The sequence below is a fragment of the Hippopotamus amphibius genome, chromosome 15 (assembly GCF_030028045.1).
Source record: "Hippopotamus amphibius kiboko isolate mHipAmp2 chromosome 15, mHipAmp2.hap2, whole genome shotgun sequence".
Taxonomy (NCBI): Eukaryota; Metazoa; Chordata; class Mammalia; order Artiodactyla; family Hippopotamidae; genus Hippopotamus; species Hippopotamus amphibius.
This window is the reverse complement of record NC_080200.1, coordinates 26734477-26754770: the sequence shown is the minus strand read 5'-3', so window position 1 is coordinate 26754770 and position 20294 is coordinate 26734477. Positions and strand designations below refer to the sequence as shown.

The 20294-nt window shown below is 38.4% G+C and overlaps 1 protein-coding gene across 1 annotated transcript in view; it reads left to right on the top strand.

Moving 5' to 3' along the window:
* Nucleotides 1-17897, top strand: part of PRSS38 (serine protease 38) — a 46482-nt gene extending 28585 nt beyond the window's left edge. The window contains exons 5-6 of the mRNA XM_057708444.1: nt 17037-17179; nt 17643-17897. Of these exons, the coding sequence (XP_057564427.1) occupies nt 17037-17179; nt 17643-17897 (398 nt within the window). The remainder of the gene's footprint in view (nt 1-17036; nt 17180-17642) is intronic.
* The last annotated feature ends 2397 nt before the right edge of the window (nt 17898-20294 follow it).

Here is a 20294-nt window from a genome sequence, read left to right as displayed (position 1 = left end):
AGTGTGTGTGTGTGTGTGTGTGTGTGTGTGTGTGTGTGTGTGTGTGTGTGTATTCTTTTCCCCCTGTATTTTCTCCTGCCTTCTTTTGTGTTATTAAGCAAAAGTTTTCAGTGTACCATTTTAATTCTTCTCTTGATTTTTAAATTCTATTTTTAAAGACCTTTTTTGAGTGGTTGCTCTAGGGATTACTTAGCTTAACACATTAGTTTATTGCTTAGTTTATCAGATTAATATTAACTTAATCCTGGTAAAATATAGAAGCTTGGTTTCAATATAGTTTCATCCCACAAGTTTGTGCTAATATTTTTGCATATACTACATATACATGTAATAAAAACTCCAAAACAATTATAATTATCACCTTATAAAATTTCACTTTTTAACAGAATTTAAGAGATGATAAAAATATACTAATGCATTGATTTCTGGTGCTTTCCATTTTTCTCTCTGAATTAAAGTTAGCATCCAGTGTCATTTCCTCTTAGAGTAAAAGACCTCCTTTAATATTTCATGAAAGGTAATTATGCTAACTTTTTCTCAGTTTTAATTTATCTTGGAATATCTTGATTTCACCTTCATGTTTGAAAGATAGTTTTGCTGGATATAGAATTATTCCTTGAAGGGTTTTTTCTTTCAACACTTTAAATCTGTTGTTCTACTGCCTCTGGCTTTCATTGTTTCTGGTGAGAAGTCAGCTGTTAACCATATTGTTTATCACCATGTAATTGGTTGCTTTTCTCTTATTGATCTCAGGATTTTTCTTTGTCTTTGGCTTCCAGGAGTTTAATTATATTGTGTCTAGATGTGTATCTCTTTGTGTTTATCTTTCCTGAGGTTCAGTGTGCTTCTCAGATATGAAGATTGTTTTTCATCAAATTGAGGAAGTTTGGGGCCACAACTTCTTCAATTTTTTTGCACTTCTCTCTCTCCCTCCCCCCTCTCCCTTTTTCTCTCTCTCCTCTCCTTTTCTCACCTCTCTCCTTTCCTCTCTTTCTGGCAGTCTTGTTACATGTCTGTTGGTGTGCTCCATAGTATCCACAGGTCTCTAGGGTCTGTTCCCTTTTCTTCGAATTTTTTTGCCCTATTCTTCAATTTAGATAACTTCTACTAATCTAGTTTCAATTTCACTGATTCTTTATTTCTGCTATCTCAACCCTTCTGTTGATCCAACCTACTGAATTATTGATAATTATTGGTTACTGAACTTTTCAACTTTAGAATTTCCATTTCATTCTTTTTTTATAGTTTTTGTATTTCTGCTAAGATTCCCTGTATGTTGACTCATTATCATGACATTTTCATCTAACTTTTTAAATGCAGTTTTAAAAAAGTCTTTAAACTTGCTTATAACAACTGTTTTGAAATCTTTATCAACTAAAATTGACCCCTAGGACCACACAGAGCTTCTTTATATTGACTTGATTTTTTCCTGAATATGAGTCATACTTACCTATTTTTTGCATATATTATAATTTTTATTGTTGAAAATTGGACATACATAATACATTGTAAGAACTTCGGATTCTGAATTTTCCCTGAAGGTCTTGATTTGTTTTGTTTTGAGTAATTTGCTAGACTTAGTTTGCAGAATCTCTCCATAATTTGTAGCTGCTGAGGTCTGTGCTCTGTTTTTTTTTCTTAATTCTTATTTTATTATTTTTATTCTGGCTTCCTAAGTGTCACCACTGTATTTTAATAGCTCATTCATTAGCCAATGATTTAGGCATCTCAAACTGCTAAGGCTTCCACCTCTGACAGTGGGTTGTGTGTGGAGTCTGGTGAGCACATTTAGAGTCTGTGTGATTCTTGACCATGCCTCAGCTTTTACTTTCCACTGAGCCCACTTGTGTCTCCATGTTTATACATATAGTTACCCAGTCATCCCAGGGATCAGTAGAGATTTATCCAGCCTTTCTATTGCTCTCTTATTTCCAGAGTCCCCATAAATTTCCATCAGAGACACTGTTCACCCCACCCAGAATGACAATCTAAGACCAACAATGCTTTAGGTCTACCTCACTCATTTCCTACAAATCTAGATACTTACATGACAGTACAAAGTGTGTTTTTTTAGCTCTCTCCTACAAATCAAGTTCTCTCCCTCTGGCAGAAAAACTGCTTTTCCAGCTAGCCCTACCAAGGTAAAACCACCACACTGACAGAACAGAGGTGGAGGGGTGTCAAGGGTGGTGAAGCCCCAGACAACTAGGTCAGACTTTTGCCATTGTTACCTAAAGTTCCACCAGCTGTTCGTGAATAAATACCTCTCAAGTTACCTTTGCTTTTCTTTGACTTCTGGAGTCCCAAAATTTTTAAAAAATAATTTTGTTCAGTTTTATACTTGTTTATCGGAGAAAGCATTTGCTGAACTCTTCACTCCATCCCAGCCAGAAATCCCATATGCAGATTTATTTCCAAATTATTATTTTGTACCATCTATTTGCTGCTATCTTTTAAATATTTTCCCCTCCTTTCTCCCTTTCCAATAGGCTGATTTTCTATATTACTTTTTTACTGTCCACTGTTATGTATGTTAAATTTCTAAGTTTTAATCTTCTTGTGGCTCTTCTTAAATTTTTAACATGCATACCTAAACATACTTATTTCCCACAGGAAAAAATACCCTGTTTCATATATTTATAAATATAAACATTTATTGTTTCATATGTTACTTCCATTTTGCATGTTACTGTTTTCCAGTACTTTTATTCCATCTTTTTTATACAACCAATATTATTCTCTTTCACTGTTGCTTTATACAGGACATGCTTATCTGGCTATATGCACGTGTTAATCTAATTTCTTTATTCCTAGCAATATACTTCTTTCAATTAGGTTTACTTTCCTTATTTCCAAAGAATATATTACAACTCTTAAACAACCAAAGATTAAAGGAGGGGCTTCCTAGGTGGCGCAGTGGTTAAGAATCCGCCTGCCAATGCAGGGGACATGGGTTCAATCCCTGCTCCAGGAAGATCCCACATGCTGCAGAGCAACTAAGCCTGTGTGCCACAACTATTTAGCCTGTGCTTTAGAGCCCATGAGCCACAACTATTGAGCCCATGTGATGCAACTACTGAAGCCCATGCACCTAAAGCCCATGCTCCACAGCAAGAGAAACCACGGCAATGAGCACCACAACGAAGAGTAACCCCCACTCACCACAACTAGAGAAAGCCTGCGCACAGCAAAAAAAAAGACCCAACACGGCCAATAAAATAAATAAATAAATTTATTTTAAAAAGATTAAAAGAGAAGTCACAAATTACATTAGAAAATATCTTGAGATGAGTGAAAACAAAAAACACATTACCAAAACTTATAAAATGCAGTGAAATCATGCTCAGAGGGAAATTTATAGCTATACAAGAAAGACCTCAAATAAATAGCTTCATTTTATGACTTAAAAAACTGTCAGAAGAAGAACAAGCTAAACCCAAAGCTAGCAAGAGGAAGAAAATAATGAAGATTAGAGAAGAAAAAAATGAAATAGAGAATAGAAAAAATTTGAGTGGGTGAAACAAAATTTAGTTATTTGAAAAGATTGACAAAATAATAAAACTTTAGCTAGACCAACTACCAAAAAAGAAACAAGAAAGAAAGAAAAGAAAGAAAAAGTACAAATAGCAAAAAAATCAGAAATGAAACAGGGAACATCATGACTGACCTTACAGAAATAAAAAGGATTATAAGATAACACCACAATGAATTCTATGTCAACAAATTAGATAACTTACATGAAGTGGAAAAATTACTATAAACACTCAAATTACTAAAACCAAATCAAGAAAAAAAGTAAAAATTCTGAATAGATTTATAACAAGTAAAAAGATTGAATCAGTATTCATAAACCTCTCAACAAAGAAAAGTGCAGGACCAGATGGCTTCACTGGTGAATGATACCAAACATTTAAAGAAAAATTAACACCAATTATTTTCAAATTCTCCCAAAAATAAGAGAGGAGGGAGCATTTATAACTCATTCTATGGGGCTAACATTACACAGACACCAAAGCCAAAGAGGCCACAAGAAAAGAAAATCACAGACCACTATCCCTCCTGAATATATATGCAAAAGTCAACAAAATACTAACAAACTGAATCCAACAGTATATTAAAAGGATTGTACACTATAACAATGTAGGATTTATTCCTGGAATACAAAGGAGGTTTGTCACACCATAATTGATCAATGTAATATACCACATAAAATAAATGGAAAAAAAAACCATGATAATCTCAAATGATGGAAAAAAGTATTTGTCAGGATTAGACATCCTTTCATAATTCAAAGAAACACTCAGAAAACTAGGGATAGGAAGGTACTTCTTCAAGATGATTAAAGGTATTTATTGAAAAACCCACAGCTAACATTACACTCAGTGAAGAAAGACTGACAACTTACCTCTAATATCAGGAACAAGATGGGATGCCTATTTTCACCACTAGTATTCTATATTGTACCAGACTTTAGACAGATACATTAGGTAAGAAAAAGAACTGAAAGGCATCCACATTGAAAATGAAGACGTAAAACTATCTCTCTTTGTAAAGGACATGATCCTATATAAAGAAAATCGCAATGAATCATCAACAACAACAAAAACAACCCTACTACAGGCAATAAAAATATTCAACAAATTTGCAGGGCACAAGATCAACACACACACAAATGAGCTGTGTTTCTATACACCTTAATGAACAATTGTAAAAGGAAATTAAGAAAACAATTCCATATCATCCAAAGGGAAAATCACCTATAAATAAATTTATCCAAGGAGGTGAAAGACTGGTATAATGAAAGATATAAAACATTGCTGAAAGAAATTTTATAAGACCTAAATAAATGTAAAGACAAGTCACATTCCTGGATTAGAAAACTTAATATTGTTAAGATGTCAGCAGTCCCCAAAGTGATCTATGTATTCAGTACAGTCTCTATAAAAATTCCAACATTTTGCAGAAATGGAAAAACTGATCCTCAAAATCACATGAAATTGGAAGGGACCCTGAATAGCCAAGACAGTCTTGAAAAAGATCAAAGTTGGAAGACTCACACTTCCTGATTTCAAAATTTGCTACAAAGCTACAATAATCAAAACAATGTGATACTGGCATAAGGATAGATATATAGATCAGTGGAATAGCACTGGAAGTCTAGAAATAAATGCATACATCTATAGCCAATTGACTTTTGACAAGGGTGCCACTCTATTCCATGGAGAAAGAATAGTTTGTTCAACAAGTGATGGTGGGACAACTGGATATCCACATGCAAAAGAATGAAGTTGGACTCCCATCTCACACCATATGCAAAATTTAAAATGGGTCAACAACCTAAATTTAAGAGTTAAAACCATAAAACTCTTAGAAGAAAGCATAGGAGTAAATCTTCATGATCATGGATTTGCCAGTGGATTCTTAGATATGCCTTGTCTTAAACTTCATGTTTACGAAATCATGTAGCAAGGACTCTTTTTTCTTTTTCCTTCATCCTACTGTCTGCGAGATTCATCCATGTTGTTATTTATATCTGTAGTTGTCTTGTGTTTCTGTCATTCAGTCTTCCACTGTATGAACATAGCAAAATTTCTTTTGTCCATATTCCTTTAGATAAACATTTGAGTTGTCCCCAGTTTTAGCTCATATGAATAAATTTACAGTAAATATTACTGTACAAGTCCTTTTGTGAACATATGTACTTGCTTATCTGGGATATACTTGGTAGTAGAATGTGTCAGCTATAGGGTGGGGTAAAGTTAACTGTATTAGAAACTGCCAAACAGCTGTATAAACTGGTTGTGACATTTTATATTCCCATCACCAACGTATGAGAGTGCTAGTTGCTCCATATCATTGCCAACACTTGATAGTATCAGTCTTTTTCATTTAGCTATGCTGATCATTGTGTCATGGTAGCTTCTTGAGATTTTACAGTTTGTAGAATTTTTTAATATATTCTAGATACATGTGCTTTGATAGGTATGCAAGTGTGCTTTGCTAAACTATGGCTTGTTTGTTGTTGTTGTGTTGGGGGCTTTTTTGCTTTTATATGTAGGGATTTTTGTATCCTCTTTGTGCAGATTTGCTTACTGTAAGCTCATGAAGATAATTTCTCCATTTATCCTAGAAGCATTATGAATTTAATTTTTACCTTTAATTATAAGATCCATCTAAAATTAATTTTTTGCATAGGATGTGAGAAAAATACCAAGGTTCACTTTTTTCTGTATTAATATTCACTTGCTCTAGCACCATTTGTAAAGAATATCTCCTTTCCCCACTGACCTGTACTGGTGCCTGTGTCAAACATCTTGTGACAGTATGTGTGTCTACTTCCAGGCTTACTATTCTGCCAGTTGGATCTCTCCAGTACAACAATGCTGTATTTAGCATAGCTTTATGATGAGTCTGGTCATATACATCCTCCACTGTCATTTCTCTACTTCAAGATTATCAAGGGCATTCTGGGTCCTTTGCATTTCCATAAGAATTTTAGAATTAGTTCCCTAATTTCTGCAATAAACCTGCTAAGATTTTGAATGACTCATTGTTTTCCATGGCTCTTGGCACTGTTCTCTTAGACATCTTCGCTTCTTGGCTATTTCTTAAAAGGGCCTTGAAAAATACCACATTGGGCAAATTTCCTAGCCTCTTCTGGCAGGATGGTGGGTGCAGAGCCCTTTTGACATTTTGAACATCATGCTACCTTTTAGCCCAGACTGGCAACACTTTTACAAGTACAGGTCTTGAGCTGTGTGATCCTGCTAGTTGTGGCTGAGCTTGCCTGTATATCTCATGCCTGTCTTTCTACGGGCTGACCTGTGGCAGACTGAGCTGGAGTGCTGGACTCTGATTTATGCATCTTTCACTGTCCAGCAGCCTGGCCAGGAAATGTCCACAGGCAATGCCTGAGAAATATAACACTTTTTGAAGCCTCTGCTTGCAACAAGTCTGCTCAAATCCCATTGACAAAGCATGTCATGTGGAAAAATTCAGATCCAAGGACTGAGAGAATATATTACTCCTCTCAGTGGGAGTGGCTGCAAAGACACATGGCAAAGGGCATATATGTAGGAAAGTAAGGAGAATTGTATTCATTAATACAATTCACAGTTTACTGCTTGACAGATAAACACAACATAATATAACTCTATTTCCCCTATCAATTCCTTATGCTATTGTTCTATATTTTACTTCTGCACACTATATTTGCATTATTGCTGCTTTAAACTGTCAGTAATCCTCCAACATACTTTTCAATAGTCTCATTTTTAATCTTATTCAGGAAATGCTTGACCCAATGCTCAAATTCAGTTTACTTTGAAACAATGACCACTCATCTCCCAGCAACATTTCTCACCCCCCAGTCTTATCTTGCAAATGTCTGTACCCCAACCTCTGCAGGGGGATGGGGGGATGGCACACCCATGATCTCTGTAGGCCCAGACCATATGCATTCTCCAAGGTACTCTTCTTCTATGAGATCTTTCCCAAATTCATCCCAGCTCTCTCTCCCTTATCAGACATCCAGTGTCATTTCATATGTCTGGTATCTGTCTTTCTTTGGCCCTCAGGGGGAGAGAATGGGAGTCATCCTAATTCTTGGTTCAAAAAACATTATCCATTGGTTCATAAGTGATCCACTTTATGTTTGTTTGTAACAATATAATGGATACCCATGTACACATCTCTTAAATAGGGAAATTAGAACATTGTAACTTATATCCACTTCATGGTCCTGCCCCAGCCTGACCCTCTTGGGTCTTATCATTTGAGGGAACTTCTTAGCACAAATCTTTTTTTCTTTTTTTTAAACTGTGTTAAAATACACAAAATATAAAAAAGATATTTGTACATCCGTGTTCATACCACCATTACTCACAACAGCTAAAACATGGAAGCAACCCAAGTGTCCACTGACTAATGAATGGATTACAAAATGCAGTGTATGCACACCATGGAATAGTATTCAGCCTTCAAAAAGAAGGAAACTTTTCAGACCTAAATAGATGTTTCTCCAAAGAAGACATACAGATGACCAATAGGCACATGAAAAGATGCTCAATATCACTAATTATTAGACAAATGCAAGTCAGACCTACTAGTATATTACCTCACAGTTCAGTGGAATTAAATACCTTGTGCAACTATCACCACCATCCCTCCCCTGGATTCTTTTCATCTTGTAAATCTGAAACTCTATACCCATTAAACTATATATATATATAAAACATATTTTATTATATATTTTATATATTAATTAATTGATATAGTATATTAATATATATTTATATTAATATATCAATACTAACATTAATTAACATCAATATTAACACATTAATATTAACATTAATATATATATATAAAATTCTTTTTCACATTCTTTTCCATTATAGGTTATTATAAGATATTTAATATATTTCCCTGTGCTATACAGTAGGTCCTTGTTTATCTATTTTATAAACAGTAGTATATATATCTCAATTTGTCTCCCCCACCCCTCTGTCCCCTTTGGTAACATAAGTTTATTTTCTATGTCTGTGAGTCTGTTTCTGTTTTGTAAATAATTCCATTTGTATCATTTCTTAAGATTCCACATATGTGACATCATAGGATATTTGTCTTTCTCTGTCTGACTTACTTCACTTAATATGATCATCTTTAGGTCCATTCATGTTGTTGCAAATAGCATTATTTAATTAGCCCCTGTTTTCAATTCTTTTGGTATATACCCAGAAATGGAAATACTGGGTCAAATGATAGTTCTATTTTTAATATTTTGAGCAACCTCCATATTGTTTTCCATAGTAGCAGTATCATTTTACATTCCCACCAAGAGTATACAAGGGTTCCAATTTCTCCACATCCTTGCCAACACTTTCTATTTTCTGTGTTTTGATAGTAACCATCCTTATGAATGTGGAGTGATATCTCCTTGCCGTTTTGACATGCATGTTGAGCATATTCACATGTCTTCTTTGGAGAAATGTGTATTTGAGTTCTTTGCCCATTTTTTAATTGGGTTGCTTTTTGTTGGTGGTGGTGGTGGTGGTTTCAGGAGTTTTTTAACATATTCTTCATGCTAATACCTTATAAGATACATGATTTGCAAATATTTATTCTTAGCCTGTGGGTCACCTTTTTGCTCTGTGGATAGTGTCTTTTCATGTACAAAATTTTAAAATTTTCATGAAGTCCAATTTGTCTGTTTTTTCCTTTTGTTACCTGTGCCTTTGGTGTCATATCCAAGAAATCATCGCTAAATCCAATGTCATGAAATTTTCATTCTATCAATATTTTTAAATCTATTGAGATTTAATTTGTGGCCTAAAATATGGTCTATCCTGGAAAATGCTGTTGTTGGGTAGAATGTTTTGTATATATCTATTAGATCTAGTTGGTTTGTTGTGTTGTTAAGTCCTCTGTTTCCTTGTTTATCTTATGTCTGGTTGTCCTATCCATTATTGTGAGAGAGCTATAGAAGTCCACAATTATTACTGTAGATTTTTTTTAAACAATTACTTTTCATTTATTTATTTATTTATTTATTTATTTATTTATTTATTTATGGCTGTGTTGGGTCTTCATTACTGTGCATGGGCTTTTCTCTAGTTGTGGGAAGTGGGGGCTACTCTTTGTTGTGGTGTGCGGGCTTCTCAGCATGGTGGCTTCTCTTGCTGTGACGCCCAAGCTCTAGGTGCATGGGCTTCAGTAGTTGTGGCTCACGGACCCTAGAGTGCCAGCTCAGTTGTTATGGTGCATGGGCTTAGTTGCTCCACAGCATGTAGGATCTTCCCAGACCAGGGATCCAACCCATGACCCCTGCATTGGCAGGCTGATTCTTAACCATTGTGCCACCAGGGAAGTCCCTATTGTAGAGCTTTCTATTTCTACCTTGAATTCTGTCAGGTTTTGCTTCATATATTTTGATGTAAATATTTATAATTGTTATATTTTCTTGCTATATTGGGTCTTTTATTAATATATAATGTCATTATTCATCTCATAAATTTTTTGATTTGAAAATCTATTTTTTCTGATATTAGTGTAACCACTCCTGCTCTTTTCTGCTTACTATTTGCATGAATTATGGTTTTCCATTTTTTTACTCTCAACTTGTTTGTGTCTTTGGATCTCAAGTGAGTCTTGTAGATATCATATAGTTAAGTCATGTGTTTTTAATCTATTCTGAAAATCTCTGTCTTTTGATTGGAGGGTTTAAGTCCATTTACATTTAAAGTAATTATTAATAGGAGAGACTTACTTCTGCCATTGTGATATTAGTTTTCTGAATACCACATAGCTTTTTTGTCTCTAATTTCCTATTTTTTTGTATTTTGTTGATTTTTTGTAGTAAAATGTTTAAATTTCTTTTCTTTCCTTTTGTGTACATTATATCTATTTTCTTTGTGGTTATTATGAGGATTATATTCAACATTCTAATTTGAATTTACAGCAGCTTAACTTCAATAACATAAAAAAAAACCTCTGCTCCTTTACATTTTTATCCACAGCCAATTTGGTTGTTGATGTCACAAAATTGCATCTTATACATTTTTGTACCCCAAAACATAAACTAAGAATTCTTTTAAATGCATTGGTCTTTTAAATTATGTAGAAAACAAAAAATGCAGTTACAAACTATTGTTACAATAATACTGGCTCTTATAATTGACAATGTATTTATTTTTATTGAGATCTTCATTTTTTCACATGGCTTTAAGTTACTGTCTAGCATCCTTTCTTTTCACCTGTGGTACTCCCCTGAGCAGTTCTTGCAGGACAAGTCTAGTGGTCACAAACCCTCTCAGCATTTGTTTATCTAGGAATTTCTAGGAATAGCTTGGTTCCTCCCCCCTTTGGAGAGACAATTTTGCCAGATTAGAATTCTTGGTTGACAGTTTTTGTCCTTTATCACTTTGACTATATCTGTCCATTGTCTCCTGGTCTCCAAAGTTTCTGATGAGCAATATACTGATAATCTTATTGAGGATCGCTTGTATGTAATGATTCTCTTCTCTTTTATTGCTTTTAGGATTCGCTCTTTGGCTTTGGCTTTTGAAAGTTTGATTATAATGTGTTTCAGTGTGGATCTTTTTGAATTCATCTTTCCTGGAGTTTGTTGAGCCTCTTGGATGTTTATATTTATGGCTTTCATTAAATTTGCAAATTTTTCAGCTATTATTTCTAAAAAAACACTCTCTCTGCCCCTTTATCTCTCTCTTCACCTGGGACACTCATAATGTGTATGTTGACTTCTTGATGGTGTCCTACAGGTCCCTTAGGCTCTGTTTGCTTTTCTTCAGTCTTTTTTCTTTCTATTCCTCAACCTCAATGATTTCAATTATCCTGCCTAGTTCACTGATTCTTTCTTCTGCCTGCTCAGATCTGCCTTTGAATCCACTAGTAAGGTTTCCATTTCAGTTGTACTTTTCAGCTTCAGAGTTCCTTTTTGTTTTGTTTTTAGATTTTATATCTTGGGTGATAGTTCTACTTTGCCCACACATTATTTTTTTGACTTTCTCCACATCTTTCAGCTCTTTGAGCATCTTTAAGACCATGTTTTAAAGTTTATCTAATATATCTGCCTTTATGTCTTTTTCAAGGACAGATTCTGTTAATTGAATTTTTCCTTTGATTGAGCCATTTCCTGTTTCTCTCTATGTCTTGTGACTTTTTGTTACACTGGACATTTCAATCTAATAATGCAGTAACTATGGAAATCAGATCCTCCCCCTTACCCAGGGTTTGCTGGGTTTAAAAAAAAATTTGTGTGTTATTGATTGCTGTAGGCTGTCTCTGTGCAGAGGACCAGTCTGAGTTTTAAACTTGAGATCTTATGTCTTTTCTGAGCCTTTACCTGGGCATGCATGGTTACTTTCTAATTTTCCCCATACATTCATTTGCTTTTGAATGTCCTAGTCTTTAATACTGTAGCCCCATAAATCCCCTAGAAGTCACTTCAGCTGGAGCAGCTTGTGACAACTGGGGGAGGTGAAATGACAATGGCTGCCTTCCTTTCTGTGTGTCCTCTGTGATCAGAGCAGCAGTCAGCAATCAAAGCACAGATCCCCAGTATACGGAAGACAGGGTCTTTCTTGCTCACCCTGTCTCCCACATGCTGTGTGCAAGCTCTCCAGGAATATGTGTACAGCTGTCTGTCCCAGGGGTGGGGGTGTGTAGCTGCTACTGTGCTAAGAGCTGAAATTGACTACAGTTGACTGCAATTTACTCTCCAAGCCTTCAACAGATTCTAGAGTTCCAAAATACTTACGTCAGACAAATTCTGCCAGTGCAATTATTGTCCTGGTGGGAGACAGATTCCTAGTGCTTCCTGCTTGGCCATCTCCCAGGATCCTCCCCACAAATCTTTCACAGACAATCATGGTATATACATGGATTCCAGGGCATAGAATCCATTGCCCCTCAGGAACTAAAGCCACAGATTGGGAAGTTTGGACCTAAATAAAAGAATGGTAGGTTCTACTCTCTTCTAGCTGGAAACTGCCTTTGTATATCTTCCCAACCTGTATGAGACCCTGGGCCTCACTTACCCTTTATTCAAAATACAATCACGAGGTTATGGCCTTCCCTCAGCAGAACTCAGTGAGAAAACTATTCAGAATGCAAGAACATGCTCTAGGATGCTCAAATCGAAAGTGGCCCAAATAACCCTAGGGCCACCTAATGCAGTTTTGCAGTTTCTCAGTCAAGACCAAGAAACCAAAAATAACTGGAAAGTAGCCCTATCTTTATTTAGGTCACTTAGATAACGTTACATGGGTTCCAACTTTGATACAATGCATATTTCCTCTTTATTTCCCTCTTCTCCTATTCCACAGCAGCAAACCCCTGAAAATTACCAACAAAAAGATCTCTCTGACACTCAGCTCACAAGACCACATGGTTTCCCACTCACTCAGCTCTTCACTGAATGTTCTTCAGTGAGCTTCTCTGGTCTTTTTTTTTTTTTTTTTTTTTTTAAGTTTTAGAACTGTTTCTTCATCTATATAAACATTCATGAAACACTCAAATCAATACATTTAATATTTTCATCTTAAAAGAATTCTCTTACTGCTTTGCAGACAAGCTCTTTCTTCTAAGTTAACTATTGTTCTGATTTCTGTCCCCATTAATTACTTTTGTGTTTTTGGACTTTATATAAATGGAATCACAGTACTCATTTGCTCAATATAGTCTGTAAAATTTGTTCATGTTTTGTATGTATCATTAGTTCCTTTTTGCTTATTTTTGAGGAATATTTAATCACATAAATACCAAAGTTCATTGGTCTATTCTTCTGTTGACTGACACTTGGGTTATTTCAGTTTGAGGCTGTCATAAATAAAACTCTTATGAACATTCTCTTACAACTCTCTGCACATGTGCTTTCATTGCTCTTGGGTGCATACATGACAGTGAGTGTACTTATTCATGCAGTTCTGAGAAACTGCAAAGGATTTTCCAAAGTGTATGTACAATTTTACAATATCACCAGCAATGAATAAGAGTTACAGGTCTGTTTGCCTGAAATAGTCTTTATTTTACCTTCATTTTTGAAAGATAATTTCACTAGATGTAGAATACTGGGTAGATCATTTTCTGGTTTTATTTTGTTTTGCAAGAGGCTGCTTCATTTTATTCTGGCATGCATAGTTTTTTATGAGAAATTTGTAACTCTTATCCTTAATCCTATGAAATATTGCCCCACTCCCCCTGCCTTCAGGATTTTCCTTGACTTTGTTTTGCAGCCATTTGACTATGATGATTCTTTCTTTCTTTCTCTCTCTCTTCCTTTCTCTCTCTCTCTCTTTCTTTCTTTCTGCACCATGCTGCCTGTGGGATCCTATTTCCTCCACAAAGGATCTAACCCTGTGCCCCTGGCAGTGGAAGTGCAGAGTCTCAACCACTGGACCACCAGGGAATTCCATTGACTATGATGTTTCTAAGTGTCTGTGTTTGCTTGTTTTATTCTGGCCTGAGGTTGTCTGAACTTTTTGAATCTGTGGTTATTATAGTCTTTAATTTTGGAAATTTCTTGGCCATTATATTTCCAGATATTTCTTATGCCATGCACTCTCTTCTCCTGGGACTAATTACACATATATTACACTGGGACTAATTCCACATATGGTACACATATATTACACTGGGACTGATTCCACGTATATTGTCCCACAGCTCTTAAGTGCTCTGTTCTGCTTTATTCCCCATGGAATATTTCAGCATGGATGATAGTTATTCATCTATCCTCACATTCACTGATTCTTTCCTCATTTGTGTCCAGTCTGCTGATACACTCATTGAATTTTTTAAACTCTGATTGCATGTATTTTTGGCATTTCCAATTGATTCTTTTTTTATAGTTTCCATATCTCTGCTTAAATTCTTCATTTTTTTCATGCTTGTTGTTTACTCCTTAATAATTTCTTTAACATATTACTCATAGTTATTTGAAGTTCCTTTCAGATACTTTCAACATTTAGGTCATCTCTGCATCTGACTCTGTTCAATGTTTTATTTCTCAACAGTGGGTCCAGTGTTTTATTCCCCTCTTCTCCACACCTGTGTGTGTGTGTGTGTGTGTGTGTGTGTGTGTGTGTGCGCGCGCGCGCGCATGTGTGTGTGTATGTGTATGTGTATCTTTTCATTTTTGGTTGAATGCCAGACATAAAAGAATATTTAAGACTAAATCTCTGTACCCCAAAATGGGCATTCCTCTTCTTCTGCCAAACCATTTAGTAGGATGGGGCAGGGTTGATTCAGGCTAGTGAGAACTTGACATGGGTTGTAGCTTATGTTGTTGCTCTTACTGATTTCAGTGCACCAGAGGCTTCAGGTCTCTCCATGGTGGGCTGCTGCAATGTTGTGCTCTGTGTGAGGCTTAGGGTGCTTCTCTGTTCCCGCTTCACCCTTCACTTCACATCTCTGTACACCCATGGAACATTTTGCCTGCCCTCCAGAAGAAAACTGCTGTTCTTGGCATTCATTACCAGGCTGCTATTGAGAAGGAGGAAACTTGAGCCCTGATCCAGCCTCAGTCTCAGGCAGAGCTGTGGGCCTCAGATTTGGAAATGGACCTCTGTTTACCACTACTCTTCCTTTGGGGCAGCTAAGCTATGCTTTGTATCTGTGATGGCTCTGAGAGGATCCACCCTCTTGTAGCATATCTCTGATGTTACTGATGTGGGCTTTTGGCACCTGAGATTTTCCAGAGATATAGGACTTATTTCTGCTCTTCTTCCAGAATAGTCCACCTGTACCAGGCCCTGAGGGCAGGAGTATGCGGTGTCTCACCCCCTAAACACACACACACAACCAGTATAAGGCTTCTGCTCCATATGTGAGTAGAGAAGCAAGCTGTGTTCTTGCAGGTCCCCAGTGGTAGGTGGTTATATTCTGAACACCTGCACTGAGGTGCTCTCTTTGTGGCCTGCCCTGAGTGAATCTCATGAGCTGCTAGTGGAGACCTAGAGGAAGACCTACCAGTGAGTGCAGTCCTCCTCTTGTCTGATTCGTCATCATTCTGAACTGGCACACTAGCCTACAACTGAAGAACTCATTGAAATTATGGCTAAATGACTTCTCCCTTCCACTTCTGTGTTACACCTCTTCTTTTGTGGTGTTAATCATTGTGCAGAGCTCATCATTCTGGCCCTCTGTCCACCTTGTTCCATGTGAGCCTTGGCATATGTGTAAGCATGACAGGGATATTTTACCCTACCTCTACACTGTCTCACTCAAAGTCTTAGGCGCTCCACAAGACTCTTTACTATTGACTCCTGATTCTAGCCTCCTAGCCCCATGTGAGCTGTGGAAACTGTGAAGTCTAACCTGGCCACTCTGTCCTTCCTGTGGAATTGTACACCCTGCATACATGGCTCAGGGTCCAACAGCAGACTGAGGGCACTGAGGCCCCCTGTGTTCCCTCCAGGTTCCTTCTCTCTGGAGCACCCTCCTTCTGGCATCCACCTTGCAGATTCCAGCTGCCTGTGCTCCTCCTCACAGCACAGCCAGGCAGGATGATGGGGCCCTCGTAGACCTTTCCTCATCTGTTCTCTTTCCTCATCTGTTCTCTTTTCTCAGGGGCCACAGACCTACCCTGACTCATGTCCAATAGGAAATTACTGCCTCCTGGGTAGACATGTTTCCTGCTAGCTTATGGTAGAGGGAAGTTCCCTCCAGTTACCCCACTGAGGGCACAGTGAAAGGCCTCAGGTAGATTTTCAGCTGGCTTAGTAGGTGAAAGTATTTCCTAGCTGCATTTTACTGTGTGGCTTCTCTAGCATCACCAACCCTGAGCTTTTTGATTCCTTCTATTTCTCTGCATTCCTATTTGCAACCATCCATTTGCAGCCATGGCTCCTCTGCTGATATTACCTCACCAACGCAGTCAGCAGCAACCGCAAACACGGCTGGCATTCTGCTCCCCATTGTCTTCCTTCGAGGTACACTTTCGTTAGCTCTAAAACTGATTCCCCACCTGCCGCAGACTATGCCATCCCCAGATACATGCCTCCGCTCCCACCCACCCTTGATACCCAATCAGATGAGTCTTTAACTTGTGAGAAGGAGCCAGCTCCTTTCCAGGAAGAACATTCCCCCTTGCACATTGGTCAGGAAAGTGCAAGTTTTCTGGGACCAATTACTGTATCCATTGGCATAGACAAGGACACATGGAGCAACAGCCCACAAAACTTGGAGGCTACTTTCTTGCACACAGTCTGTGTCATCTGCTCGCCCCCACCCAGGGACTCAGCTGATAGAGCTGTTTGCACTTGAGCCACCACAATGGAAATGTAATGGGCTGAACAAAGTCCTGGCTCTTACATCTCTCTTAGGAAGCGTCATGTGACACATATTTAAACTTTGTTGACCAAAGCCTGAGTCCCCATTGCAGAGAAGGGAGCCATGTGGAGGGCAGGAGGAAGACTAGGAGCTCCAGTGTGAGCCCACTAGGGCTTTGGGCTTGGTGTGCCCTGGGGAACAGGTGTGAGAAGACCATTCACTGGGCCTGCACTCCTTTCTCACAGGTGACACTACAGACAAGCTGCAGGAGGTGCAACTGCCTCTGGTCCCATTGCGTCTATGCCAGCTGCTCTATGGACACCCATCGCACATTCTGCCAGACATGCTGTGTGCTGGGGACATCAGGGACTTGAAGACTGCATGTGAGGTGCGAGCCACTGTGGGGGCAGGATGCTAAGCCCATGGGTTTCAGATGTTCCATCTGCTTTAAGCCGCGGGCACGTCTACCGGGTGGGTAGGTGGTCCCAGACAACGTGGCTCTTATGGCTCTCCATGCAGCCATGGGTTGAGTGGGAGGCCACAGGGTGGCTTATGTGCAAATGGAACACAGGCCTCAATCAGCCCCTGCGGACCCCAGTGCTGGCCAGAGTAGCCCAGGTCTCCACATCTGTCCAGGGGCCCTGCCTGCTGCCTGTCACCCTGCGGCACCCATGCTCTACTTGCAGGACAGTGCAGTGAACACTGCTTGCCTGCAGCAGGATCTCCCCACTAGCAAGGTGGGACTGCATGGATGGCAGGCTCCTGGCCCCATCCCACAGTATTGGCACTGGGCCACCCTCGTGCAGGAGGCTCCAAACTCTCAGTTCACAAGAAACTCCTCTTGTTTGCAGGGTGACTCTGGGGGCCCACTTGTCTGTGAATTCAACCACATCTGGATACAGATTGGAGTAGTGAGCTGGGGGCACGGTTGTGCATACCCTATGTATCCTGCAGTTTATGCCCGGGTCTCCTATTTCTCAGAGTGGATTCATCATCACGTAGAAAACACACCCTTACCTTTGCAGCCACTCCCTGGCCTCTCCTCCAATCTGGGGGCCACCATCAACATCCTTGTGACCTCACTGGCTGTCCTATCCATGTTGTAAGGACCAAAGCCCGCACCCAGCTTCTTCGTGGCTGCGTGCCTTTGTCCCAACCCAGCTTCAGCCCCTCCAGTCTTCACACACCTGAGCAAGGTGAGGGCCATCAGCCAGGCCCACATGTGAGGTCCAGGAGGAGGCTGACCAGGGTCATACCCAGGAAGGCAGAGGCTGGTCTCATCACAGAAGGGCGGGGGTACATGGGAGAGCAGAGCACATTGGTTGAGTGCTCTGGGCACCTAAGATTGGGTGATATATTAAATATTTACAAAGCAAGTGTCCTAGAAGTCTGTGTTCATCTTTCTACTCAGACTGCAGGCTCTCTTCTGCATATAGAGTATGTTCATCACCCTGCCTGGTCAGAATGACAGGCAGAAGGGTGAGAGGAGAAGGATACGCCAAACTGCAGCATCTCTAGAAAGGACAGCCACACAAACACTGGTGTCTGGATATAGAATCCAGAGTGTGACCAAAACCAGGGCAAAGAGAAGGTTGTCATTTTAAAAACTTAGACCCATCAATATCAAAGAGTTTTAAATATTTAAACATCTAATCTGGGAAGTGGAAAACATGAGCTAAGAGTAGGCACACAAAGAAAACTAAAAAAGATAAAAGCAGAAATCAATAGCTAAACATCGGAAAATACTAAAACTAGCATTTTAGAAATACAGGTTTTGAAAAAAAATCAAAAAGTAGGAAAAGAAATCAGGAAAATCATCAAGATATAATGTGAGACCAAAAATACGCAAAACAAGAAATGATAGACACAGACAATTTAAGAAATCATAAGAGATATCGTACAACTCTAGGTAAATAAATTCAAAATGAAATGTATCAGCTTTTAGGAAATAACTAATTTACAAAAACTAAACCCCCGTGGATACAGAAGTCTAGAGACCAAATTCCATAGAAGAAATGGTGAAATTTAAGAAAAAATTTTCCATCGTAGTAAAAGTCCTTAGCTAAGATGGCCTCCTTGGGAATCACACCAGGCCTTCAACCACAGGATTATCTCATGCTGTCCATGCTGTTCCAGACAGAGACAAGGGAAGAGAGTGTTGTGAAGACAAAAACTGATCATACAGAAAAGAATCAAGACAATCCAACCTGGCAATTTTAAAAAATCCTAATGAAAGAGTAGCAAACAGAATTCAACATTATTTTTTTAAATAATACATTGTAATCATGTGGGATTTGTTTCAGTAATGCAAAGATGATTAAGTATTAGAAACCCCATAGATATAACTCACCATATTAATTGCTTTTCTAAGGAGAATAAAATTAATGAAAAGGTGTTTAACAAATTCAAAACCCATTTTCAACTTTTAAAAAAGGAATCAGTGGGGACTTCCTAGGTGGTGCAGTGGTTAAGAATCTGCCTGCCAGCACTATTTACAATAGCTAGGACATAGAAGCAACCTAAATGTCCATCAACAGATGAATGGATAGAAAAGATGTGGTACATATATGCAATGGAATATTACTCAGCTGTAAAAAGCAACGAAACTGGGACATTTGTAGAGACATGGATGGACCTAGAGACTGTCATACAGAGTGAAGTGAGTCAGAAAGAGAAAAACAAGTATCGTATATTAACACATATATGTGGACTATAGAAAAATGGTACAGATCAACCGGTTTGCAAGGCAGAAATAGAGACACAGATGTAGAGAACAAGCATATGGACACCAAGTGGGGAAAGCAGGGAGGGTTGGGGGGAATGAATTGGGAGATTGGGATACCAAATGGTACACTCTAAATATATGCAGTTTATTGTAAAAAAAAAAAAAAGGGATTTCATAAATGTGTATAAAAGGAAAAAAATAAATAAATGCATACATTAAAAAAAAAGTCTGCCTGCCAATGCAGGGGACATGGGTTTGATCCCTGCTCCATGAAGCTCCCACATACTGCAGAGCAACTAAGCCCATGTGCCACAATTATTGAGCCTGCGCCCTACAGCCCATGAGCCACAACTATTGAGCCCATGTGCCACAGCCACTGAAACCTGTGCACCTAGAGCCCATGCTCCGCAACAAGAGAAGCCACCACCACGAGGAGCCTGCACACCACAACAAAGAGTACCACTGCTTGCCACAACTAGAGAAAGCTTGTGTGCAGCAGCAAAGACCCAACACAGCCAATAAAATAAATAAATAAATAAATAATTTTTTTTTGCTTTTTTATACATCTTTATTAGAGAATAATTGCTTTACAATATTATGTTAGTTTTTACTGTACGACAAAGTGAATCAGCTATATTTATATATATTTCCCCCATCGCCTCCCTCTTGAGCCTCTCTCCCACCCTCCCTATCCTACCCCTCTAGTTTGTCACAAGAAACTGAGCAGATATCCCTGTGCTATGCAGCAGCTTCCCACTAGCTACCTATTTTACATTTG